The 12,034-nt window shown below is 35.1% G+C and overlaps 2 protein-coding genes across 2 annotated transcripts in view; both read right to left on the bottom strand.

Moving 5' to 3' along the window:
• Positions 1-39: 39 nt before the first annotated feature.
• LOC134853877 (RING finger protein 37-like) lies at positions 40-1,381 on the bottom strand. Its single transcript, XM_063869833.1, has one exon. It carries the CDS (start codon positions 1,259-1,261, stop codon positions 284-286), a length of 978 nt encoding a protein of 325 aa, XP_063725903.1. The 5' UTR covers positions 1,262-1,381; the 3' UTR covers positions 40-283.
• A 6,198-nt stretch (positions 1,382-7,579) lies between these two features.
• The window catches only part of LOC134854274 (cytosolic 5'-nucleotidase 3-like), a 317,873-nt gene continuing 313,418 nt past the window's right edge, over positions 7,580-12,034 (bottom strand). Inside the window, exons 3-7 of the mRNA XM_063870470.1 lie at positions 11,066-11,135; positions 10,851-10,983; positions 9,842-10,097; positions 8,637-8,840; positions 7,580-8,265 (exon numbers count right to left, since the gene is read on the bottom strand). Of these exons, the coding sequence (XP_063726540.1) occupies positions 7,969-8,265; positions 8,637-8,840; positions 9,842-10,097; positions 10,851-10,983; positions 11,066-11,135 (960 nt within the window). The 3' untranslated portion in view covers positions 7,580-7,968. The remainder of the gene's footprint in view (positions 8,266-8,636; positions 8,841-9,841; positions 10,098-10,850; positions 10,984-11,065; positions 11,136-12,034) is intronic.

The following is a 12,034-nucleotide window of genomic DNA, read 5'->3' as shown; positions in this document are numbered from 1 at the left end:
TTCAACTGGGTAAAATTGTGGCGATGTGAAATAAAAAAATTTAGGAACATCACCCGGGAAGGAAAAATTCAATTTAACCAGATATTCGGGTGTCAGCTTTCAATTAAGAAAACATACATAGATTAGTAATTAAAAACTAAAGTAAACAGTTCAAGTTTGCAGTTTTGGCGATGAAATTTCATCCACGTCTAGCTCCAGCCTTATGCATCACAAATATTTAAAGACTTTGAATGTTCAAGCTCACTGAAAGCCACCAGGAAATTCCGCGACTCAAAGTATTTCTTCACTTTCCGAAGTTCTGTAAAAGAGTTGATTTCTGTAACCTATACTGCCTGTTAAAATATCGAATTCGATCTCTCAATTCTATATTTTCAACTGGATAATTCACCGACGAAAATTCCTGGTAGGAAAAAGGATCAAAGGGTAATCTGCCTTGGGATTGAGCTGATTCTATAATTTTGTGAAGAGTATTTTCGTCTATGTTAATCCCTGAAGGTAATAAGTATGGCTTCGACATTATTTCCTGCGTTATTTTATCCGTGAACTCGTCTGGAAATTTTAAATTATCGACGGGTTGGCCAGAAATCAATTGATTATCATCAGCATTTAATAAATCCTCTGATTTTGAAACATCGCCTAAAGAACCGTTTTTTGTTTTTTCATGCTCTGTAACTATACCGCTTTTTGATTGCGTAATGAGGTCGCGTGATTTTGAATCGGCAAATATTTCAGTTGGACAAAGAAAATTCACACTTGATAGACAAGGCGGTCCTGAAGTTTTAACACGAGTTATTCGAATCTGCACTTTGCGTACTCTGGTGAGGAATTCTTCAGCTACTGGACAAAACTCTTCGTTCAATTGAAGCTTCGAAAAAACAATAACAGTCGGATAAAAATATTCATTAGCTTCAAAGTCGGCTAATTTATTCCATTTGAATTTTTCGGATTGATAATTATAACGCCTATAATTTCGAGGTTCAAGTTTCGTTTCCGTAAAAATTTGAAGCCCGGTGCATATTTGTTCACCAACATTTAGGCCAATTCGAACAGTATTTATTATGCGTACTGTCGATTTAAAATTCCACGTTAAAGTCACTGGCGGTTTTACGAAACTGAACGCCACAAAGCCGCTGTTCCGATTAGCATAATTGTCTGATATTAAGTTCTCAACTTCGTAGTTGTCTGTACTGAGACATGAACAATGAATTGACTCGACAAACTCTGGCCGACAGATTTCGGTTTCTCCCGCTTGAACCGACATAACACTGAAGTATGATGCGGATTCAGTTAATGCCAGAACTAGACAAAAATTTGGTCATACATTCTAGAACAAAACCTGCAAGGTTCACTTCTTTTCCGCGATAGAAGCTGTTTTTCATATTACTTTGTGAATACCACTCAAAGAGAAATTGAGAAGAGAATAGATGATTTAATAATGGCATCAATCCAAACAGTTCCGAAATTATTATATAAACGAAAGGGCGATTCGAGAAAGAGGCTAAATACTGTGCTTTTACATCTGCCAATCAATCTTCTACGAATACTAGGTCGCCTATTCTAAATGAAACGGCTACTTCTAAGTAGATCAGAAAAAAATCATTTACCCAAAGATTGCCATATGATCCCCTTTTGTCATATTACCCCCTGAATGGGTTTTAATTTGATATATCTCTTGATTCTATAAGGTTTCATTTGTGGTACTCACTAAAAACCTAAAAATTTATTTGACTTTTTGATCATTTCTAAACATTCGCATATTGAACAAAAAATTGCATGAAAACTCTTGGAACTTTTATCTTTTATGGTTGAGCCATTTTTTTTTAAAACAGAGGCGAAACCCCGCTTCGCAAATACAAGCGAAAAACCGCCAAGAAATAGCTTTTAAAGGGGTTCAAAAGAAAAACTAGTGAAATTTAAAAAATAAATGACCTCTAAAGATTTAATTCTGTCCCCTGACATTAATGATTTCCAGTTAGCTTCTCTGCACAATTTGGAAAGTAACAAGCTATAGGCAACAACATTACTTGGCATGTAATATATTAAAATTAAAGTCAAATTGGATGTAAACCGTGATAAATATATCTTTGTTGGAATCGAATTTCGGCACACATAGGAGAAGCCGAGCTTCGCACCACTTGCGATACAATATAACACAGCCACTATATCGAAAAAATTAGAAATGTCGAAATCTATCAAAACGAATCAAAAAAGTATCAAAAACTGACAAGACAGTAGAAGGTAAAAAAAGAATCAGAAGAAAACTTACCAAGCTGTAAACACGCCAAAAATACCTGAGAGGAAAACCTTTAGGCCAAAAAAATTCAAAAAAGGACTTCAAAACTAATGAAAAGTTTATATCCCCCCATTACACGCAAAAACTTTTTTCGCTCATCAAACGACAAAATATGAGGCCAATGAGCGGATATAAAATAGGCTAAGACTTATCAAAGCGAGAAAGAAAAAACAAAAATGAAATCAAAAAAGACTTTAAAAAAGTGTTAAAGCCCAAGTCCCTTCAATGCACACACGAACAAATTTTTTTCGCTCATTGAACGACAAAACATGAGGCCAATAAGTCGATATACAATATGCCCAAAACTTATTAAACCGAGAAAAAAAAGCAAGAAAAAAATGAAATTAAAAAGAAAGAAGACTTAAAAACTGATAAAACGTTGTTAAAGTCCCATCAGCTTTATTACACACACCTACATACTACGAGGCCAATAACCCGAAATAATATAGGCCGAAGCTGCCTGCAGTTCAGAGAGACAACTGCTGCAGTTCAGAGTGCAACGTGCTGAAAAAGGAGATCTTTCTGTGGACAAAGGTTACGGGAAAAAGTCTAGTGCCCGATTGCAATGAACTAAAAAAACATTGATTGACTTATTACTAATCAAATGTCAAAGCATATCGTATAATAATGCCAATACTGTCGCCTGCCTTTTAAATGTTCCAAAAGTTGCACTTTCACATCGGCTAAGTGCCACCAAAAAGAGCTTTTATTTGCGCTTTTATTAAAAAAAGCAACGTATTATCGCACTACGCTATGTTTGTGTTAACGAAAATAACCCACAGAAAACTTGGTCAAGGGTATTTATACGGTGCCGCTAGAAAAATCTAACTCTGAAACTAAAAGTCATTATCATTTTTGCGCCACTTAATTTGTTTCTTTCTCTATAAATTTTTCTGTTTTCCTTTCATTTTTAAGTTTCTTAAATTGTTTTGCTGCTCTTTTTTACGTGTGCCAATTAACGTCCTTTCCCTGTATGTAATTTTCAGGAATTTGACCTAAGAGTTGAAAGTTTTTGATCAAAACCTTCAAACAAACGCGTAAAAAAGTCTTTTTGACCTGTTTTTATTTAACGCCCCTTTCCACCACTTACTATGTGTGAAGTGTGGTGCCGGTAGGGTTAAGTACGTTCGAGAAAGGTCGATTGTTTTAAAAAATACTTAATTGCTTGAACTGTTTGCCGCTGATTTTTAGTTAATTCATACTTGCTTTTGTTCTTTTGGAAGTAAATGTCCCCCAAAAAATAATAAAAATTTCTAGCATAAATGGAAACTTTTACAGATGATTTTTTGTTGATTCATAGTCGCCATGCTCCAGTTTTGCTGCTCTTCATTGCAGATTTAAAACTTGCTAAAAAGCAATAGAAAAAAAATGAAAAGTGGTAAAAATCAGACCAGACAAACATGCCAAGCAGGTATTTGAAAAATCTTATAAGCAACGGAGCGAAACTTACGAAGGGAGAAACAAAGCCGACAATCTTTGATCAGCCACCAGTTGAGCCCAAAAAAAAAGAAAATTGCTACCTGTAAAAAATTTCGTGATGTGGCCCGTCGATCGACAAAAGTTGAGCAAACAAATGAAAGTCCGAGAATTCTATTTCAACAGGAAACAAAACTTCAATTTACTGTATACCCGAAAAAAAACAAGTCAGGCTGAGACGGACTCCAAACCGAGGCTGCAGAGTCAACGACATTATCTCCAAACCACGTGCGAGTGCATCTGCAAGTTATTGAGGTTCACTGACAACGCAAAATCAATTTCATACAGATTTGTACAAATTGTTTAAGGGAAAAAAATCAGTTACCGATTACGGGAAAAAGTTAGTGACCGTATACAAGAAACTTTCTCTCGCAATTATAGACAAAAACTCGTGCTTTCAATGAATCGTGTTTTATAATAAATAATCCAGGGATTCTTTGGAAGCAAAAACAGATCTTTATAAGATTAGAGGGTAAAAAAAAAGATTTTCTTGAGATTTTAAAGCAAAAAATATTACCTTGAGTTTATATGGAGATAAATATAGACTTTGATGGACTTATAAGGCGATATAATTGTAACAATAATCCATTTTCTCTAAATTATATTAGGTAATCTTGCCTAAATTGGTTACATACTATCGATTGTTATAGCAACATTTCCGGAAAGAATATCTCACTATTTTTATCCGATAAATTTCGGTGCGGGATAATAGTTGATGGCTCCAACCATCTTTCAGTCAAGGTTTTGAGGCAATGAATTAAGCGATAAACCTCGAAATAATGAAGTAAATCGGTTCGAAAAAAATATGCAGCTTGAAACAACTGTAGCTTGAAACAATTCATAGTGTAGCTTTAAACAACTACAGTACCAGAGTAAAAAACCCATTTTTTGTCCAGCTACACTCAGTTTTGTGACTTTTTCGTCAATTATCATTCCGACCATGTAAAAACGGTGCGAACTTTGTATTTGAGTGTGCATAAGTTTTTTCTTTCTTTTTATTTTCCACTCAAAATTAGGTACCACAACTAATCATCAGAGTGGGCCGAGTGATATATTTTGAGAGTGAGTAAAGCGATCGAGTTAAGTTCGTGATATGAAAAATTAAATTTTACTTCGACTTTTCAGATACGAAAATTTGATATTAGAAAAAAAATTGGATTGAAGTTTCGTTTACCGCTTCCTCGGCAGTAAAATGTTGCTTATAAAATAATAAGTTGCGCAAAAAATTAAATTTTTCAATTTTTTATTTTTTTTTTTCAATCGTCATTATGCCTAACATACTAACGTTATACGCCTTTGCTCTCATATCATACCACACAACAGAACGATACTAATTTGAAAAAAAACTAGTTTTTTTCATGAATCAGGTCGCAACATTCTGTGCTACTTGCAAAACAGCCGTCTATCCTTGTTTTTGTTTGCAGTTGTTAACCTTTCATTATTTTAATCGTTTTTTGAATTCATTTTTTTATGCTCGGAACAATTTTTTTTTTCTGTTATGGCAATCTGGCTGACCACTATTTTCTCAAAAATATATAGACCTCAAGTGACTATGACAATTTTCGAAATTTTTTGTCGACTTTTTTTTAGGTCGAACAAATTAATTTTTCAAGCTCTGCCAAAGCACTAAAAAGTCCGTTTTGGTCAAAATTTCTGCGCCGCAGGCATAATTTTGAATAAAAAATTGCGTTTTTTCGGCGCGCGCTCCCCCCTCAATATTAGTATATATTGGCGCCAATGGCGCCTTTAGAAAAATTTTAGGGTCCGTCACCAAAAACGGATATCTCAAAACAGTGCAAAGAGGGGACCCTTTAAAAAATATTAAAAAACAGAAAACTTTGTTGTAAATAGTGACTTTTACATGTTCTCTAGAAAATATAGACTTCCAAAAAATTATAGATCAAATAATGACTTTATAGACCAGTCTATAGATATAGACCAAGTGGCCAGCCTGATGGCAACCCTGTCTTTTAGGCTGAGAAAAATTGATTCTAGTAAGCAAAAACTTTTGAAAGCTTCACTTAGTGCTTCCTTGGCAATAAAATTTTTCTCAAAAAATGAAAATTTTAGTAGCAAAAATGCTACAGAACTTTTTTCCATTTTTTGTTTGTTGTTCGTTGCACAAGAAACAGCACTTAGTTAGAAGAAAAATGGTTTGTAATTTTGTACACAGAGGCGCAGCTGCAACTTCGCAAACGCGAACGAGAAAGCGGCAAAGATTCGGATGCACTATATCAAGCGAGCAATATATGAGCGAGCAATATATGAGCGAGCAATATATGAGCGAGCAATATATAAGCAAGCAATATATCGAGCGAGCAAATTTCTGAAACGGGAATTTAATTATTATACTGTTATGAAACAAATAACTTTTCTCGGTTAATTAGTTGCATCAACTGTGTTTAATTATTACTAATCAAATGGCAAAGCACATGGTATAATACTGCCAATTCTGTCTCCTGTCTTAAAAACGCCCCCAAAAGCAGCAGTTTCACATTAGCAAAAAGGCCACAAAAGTCGCACTTTTATTAGCGATTTAGGTTTTAAAAAGCTGCATGATACTATCGCACTACAATTACAGGAGTGTAGTGAATGTGGTCTGCAACTGGCTAGCCCTTCTCTATTTCTATTTTCTAAATAACTTGCTGAGTGGTGATTCTCACGAGATCTCAAGAAAAGTTTGAGGGTGCAAAACTCAATTCTCTTTGAGACCAGTATATTTGTAACTGTGAAATTATTATATTGCTAAAATATTTTTTGAACCGACATCAATGATTGCTATTCAACAACACAATTTACCACAAATATTGCTTCTAGGTCTAACTACATTAAAACCGAACACCTAAGAAAAATGACAACTTCCAAGTTGCTGATACATACACACGTTTCTTAAAAATAAAGTGAAGGCCTGAGACTATCAAAGCGAGTGGATAATACTGCAAATAGAATTAAGTTAGCAGCACTAAGTACGCTGGTTTTGATCGCCAAACTGTCAATTGCCAATGGGTTAACAAACCTCCATATAGTTTTCAGGTTTTTTCAACTACTCCTCTTAAATACCCCTAAATAGTAAAATCGAATTTCAAGTAGAAAAGCAATCCAAGTGGTTGAAATATATTCGGGAAAAAGTCTTGAAAAATATTCTCATATAGTTAGGTTAACAATGAAATTAGGGTAAAACCCCAACAGCAAAAAAAACACTGGGCAAAACAAATCAAAGACTATTTTCTTGTTATGATAGCAACAAACTATATTTGACAATGTTTAATTCGCCAAAATTTTCTTGGCTATACCGAGAAAACATTTAGCATAGGTCGATTTGAGTTTCAATATGGCGATCAATTAAAGAACTAAGGGAATTTTATCGGATAAGGTTTCCATTAACTGCCTCTAGTTATCTTTACTATTGGCATCTTTTTTCTTACTTTTTTCCACTTCCCCTCCCACCTTCATTCTATAATTTTTTATTTAGATTAACTTTGATAAAAATTGGTATGTTTTTCTTGAGAGAATCGAAGAAAGTAACGGAATATTTACAGCAATTTTGAAATCTGTAGGAGGGTTAAGATATGAACCAGCCGAAATATAAGCCAACAATAGCAATTATATAAACTAAGCAAAAAAAAAACTAACAAATATTGTCAACAGACAATTGGAAAAATGCCAATCAACTCAACAAAACCAGAAGAGATTGACTAATTGAGAAATATTTTCAAAGAAAATAAATGACATTGAAGCTGTTTCCAGTTTCAAAAAATTGTTTATATTCGGCTCTTATTTGATAAACTAACCGAATTTGAGAAGACTTAATTGAGAGCTTATTTTTGTTCCGGTTAAAATTAAAAGCAACATTCGAAACTCAAGTCATTTACGTTTTTTTTGCACCCTTTGCACTTTCGTAACTGGAGAGCATAACTTGCCTTCCATTAAGCAAATGAAAAATCAAGAGTCTGGCGGCGAAAACAAATGAGCGTGAACAAACACTAAGACTTTCACAAAAAAAAACACACTACCAAAGTGTCTTCACTTCGTTCATTGATCCTGAATTATGTAAGTTGCAAAAATTTGGCAGAATTTAATTCAAATGACGTAAATTTTGGCTGGTTTATATAATCTGCGCATTTTGTTTTCTTTTATAATTCGGCTGGTTTTTTCGCTCACGGAAGAGACGGAGGAGTAAACAAGTTGTTAAGTAATGACTACTGGGCGGAACTTAGCACCAATGAACCTGCCGGGGAAACTGTTACATTGCCGACTATATTCCCGTGTTCCTCCGCATCTACCGCCGAAGGACAAGTCAAGGCCCGAGAGGACAAATCTACCACCGTCTTCGGACTCGACTCGGAGGGAATGGAGAATGACTCATTCAGTCGTGATTTCTCGTCTTCGCCTACGTTCAAAATGGCACAGATAAGCTCGAACACGTATTCCATGTTTTCGGGGTCTTCGATTACTATGTCATACACTTTGAGGTAGAAGGCTCGGTTTTGCTCAACCTGAAATCAGATTCAAGTTTCAAATCAATTGGAGGCTTTGTTTGTTTATAGCATCTGAAGATTTAGAATAGATGTGATATTTTTCAAACAGCTTAACAGCTGTTCGAACATAAAGCATGAAAACCTCAAAAACATTACTTTGTTTTTCTTGTGCAATTAAAGGGTCAACAGGCTGACTGCACTTCAGGCCGAAAATTTCACTTAACAAGCACTTCGAAATGCTTGTTTTATCTGATAAAATTTAGGCAAGTTAAGTCCATATCACTAATTCTGTAATCTTTCAATTTTCGACAACTTTCGATCAGCGCAAATAATGAGAAAGACAGATTCTCAGGGCAAACTAGACATGAGTAGTGTGTACTCGTACTAACTTTGTCGTTGAGGAATCCTATCTTGAGAACATTGAACTTGCTCTCATCTAAATTATTCCCCATTTCCACGTCGCCTAATGTGTCGCCTAGCAGAATCACGTTTTTTCTCTTCGCAGTGCGTGCAAAGTACTCTTTGTTAAGATGGCTGAATCTGCCTTTGTTGAAGGTGTGGATAAGAGGTCCCTCGAATCCTACTGTGATTCCCTAAACAGTTCAACCATCAATTCAAAATATCATCCGAAGTACTAGAACAATCGGCCCTTTTGCAGTTTCCGATACTCTCGTAAAATTAAAACAAAGTTGTCTAAAAGAAGAAGTTAATGGAAACACTGGACAATTGTTCATACGGCAATTTGCATGGTTGAAAATTGTTCTTTTTTTCACACTTTTTTTGCTTCCACGAATATCAAAAGCCATTTTAAATAGGCTTGTATAAATTGAATTACAGAAAAATCAATGATGAGGTGACTGCAAAAGAGAAAAGAGCTGAACAATCATGTATCTCAAAAAACAATTAACCTTCCTAGTTTTTGAACTAATCAGGAGGTACTTAATTCGCATGAGGAGAGGGGGTCAAAAATAATAATAAGGGTCGGGGGTGGGGGAGGTTCAGTATATTTTTTGGACCAAGAAGGCTTTTTCATTGTTAGGGAGGGGGTGTGTTAATAAATATCAGGGAGCCCCGCAATTTCGAAACGATTCTGGTTAAAATCGTACCATATTAAGCCAAAAATTTTCTTTAACATTACAATTGTCACGAAGATTAATTAATTGAACGAAGACTGCATTTTTTGCATTCAAAATTTGGTTATACAATTAATGGAATAAAACTTTGGTGGGATACATTCTTGAGTTCTAGAGACGATGACAACATTTTGAGAAAAGGCCGAACAATATTATTCAGTTTACAGCGACAAAAAACTAGAGCAAGTAAAAAAAATAGTGATTTGTTCACACTAAAAACAGCGTTTTCTTCTCGGAATTGAGTGATAACCCGAAATATAAAATGACTGAGCAGTCGCAGATCTAAGATTTTCACGACGCAAAGGGGCGTGAGCTTTTAAAAAATGGATTACGTAAAAAAGTATCAGAACAAAACTTTGTTTTTGTTTAAAGAATGTTTTCAAAGCCCAGAGAAACCATAATTTTCATAGTTTATATTTATATTCTTCTTCCCCAAGTCATCAACAAAAACTCGAATGTACCTGTTCGTTGAAATGTAGGAAGTTAGACACAATTTGCAAACTCTCCAACCGGTGTGAACTTTTCTGAAGGAACACTTCTTTAACTATAGTTCCTATGCCAGCTGAAAAGACTAATGTGGGGACTTCATGAGCACATAGCACTCTTCTAAACCTCTCGAATCCCTTCCTGAACTCCATTCTGCTCTCTCGCACTGCACACTGAACTTCAGTCTTTTTGATTTTCTCAAGCAGAAGCAGCCTGTGACCTTCAGACCACCTAAAAAAAAGAAACATTGAATTTAAATTTGGTCAAGAATGAAGCCGAAAAACTAGAAGTCATTTACATTTTCACGAGCCACATGCACTTAACAGCAAAATTTGCCGTGAATATATTGGAATAAAACTCAAAAACTCATTAAGTCAATGAACGCCAACAATTTTATTCTCATCTTTTCAAACATATCCAACAGACAGTTGGATAAGAGTAAATAAACGAACATAAACAAAAAATACTGTCTTGCTTTTTGAGAAATCTCAACTTTCGATGAAGAAAATAGATTGCCTTAAAGCTCTATGAGATTCTAGACCAAGTTCTGATTGACACTTTTAAAATAAAACTGACCCTATTTATAAAACATGGATAAATATGTAAAAGTTTTATTCCGCAGGGAAGTCTGAAAATTAAAACCCATTTTCGAAACTAGAAGTTGTTCACGTTTTTCTTGCGCCATTTCTGCTTTCGTAACTGGAGAGCACAATCAACCTAAATTTCAGATGATACTTAATTAACTCGAAAAAGAGCAAATCTACCTAAGTGCATTTCATTTTTATTGAAATAACCAGTGTCCATAAACTTGGGTTATGTAGTAATTGTAGTAGTATTCGCGTACGTTTCACTTTCTACTTTAGATAAGTTTCAGATTTAGGTGCTTCTTCTGCTTTTTACAACTTTGAGTAAAAGAGTTTCAAAAAAATCATCATCACGACCTGTCATTAGACTCTTAAGAAGTAATACAAACCAGAAACGTACCACTCAACCATAAGTTTTTCTTTTTTCTCTCTGTCTATAGTTGGGTCCATCTCTAAGGGGTAATATTTGTCACGAAGTACTGTCGCTTTGTCTCTATACTCGTCTGAGAAAAGTCCACTATTTTCCAACACGGCTGAAAAACAGGCATCATATAAAAACAATTTAAGTAGAAACTTTGGAGCAAGTCGAATAATTTGAGTACATTTGAGTATTACCGTGTGTTGAAGGTGTGACGATCCCATTGGAAGAATGCTTTGTTAATGTTCGGTCAAAGTCTGTCAGAATCTAAACAAAGTATCAGTTTTCTGTTTTGTTTTTCGATAGTATTGGCGTTTTTATCAGGCGTGCGTTTTCTCAGTTTACAAAACTTTAACGAAGAGATGAAATTCACATATGGAACCCACAAGGCCCTGCAATTTACCTCTATTAAAACAGACCATAGGAAGCGGCGAAAAAAGACCATGGTCAATTCAGAACAGCTGGCCTAACAGATCCGAGTAAACCTCTGCCCAGTAATGCTCCGCTTAACTAAATCTCATCACATTAATTGCTGGTCTTCCTTTAACACAAGACCTTTAAAGCATCAACTAATCGCAATTGATCGGTCGATAAAACTATGAAAATAGTTATTTGCAATTATGTTTGAACGACCTGTCTCTGAGCATCTCTCAACATTCCCAACAGACGATCAAAAATTGTAAATTTGCTCAGGAAAACCGAAATAAAAACAACAGAAAGTGAGAAAAGTGGACAAGTAAGATGCCGACTTTATATTTTTCAAATTCCGAAGAAAAAATTTAAACGGTATTCCATTTTTTCAACCGTATTTTGGCAAAATTCTACCGTAGGCCCCCATCCATAAGTCCGCCCATGCAAACACGAGCAACAAATACGACCACGCGCAACAAATACGACCAAAACTCAACAAAAAAGCGAAAGCAAGCCCAAAAAGAAAATAAGCCTTAGAAAATACCTTGCGACCCCTGTGGATATATCTGACTCTGATTGCTCATTAGCAGACTTTAAACTATACAGTAGCGAACTCGGCCACCGCGCTCTTACGAATACTAGACTTCCATATATACTAGAATAAAAAATTAACAGGAAGCAAAGATTTAGTTTTTGTCGTAGGAGAGTGCAATTTGCCCACTTCTCTTAGAAGAGTTCATTAACCAAGCCTAAAA

The sequence above is a fragment of the Symsagittifera roscoffensis genome, chromosome 9 (assembly GCF_963678635.1).
Source record: "Symsagittifera roscoffensis chromosome 9, txSymRosc1.1, whole genome shotgun sequence".
NCBI classification, from domain to species: Eukaryota; Metazoa; Xenacoelomorpha; order Acoela; family Convolutidae; genus Symsagittifera; species Symsagittifera roscoffensis.
Note: the sequence above shows the minus strand (reverse complement) of the source record. Positions and strands in the feature narration are given on the sequence as shown.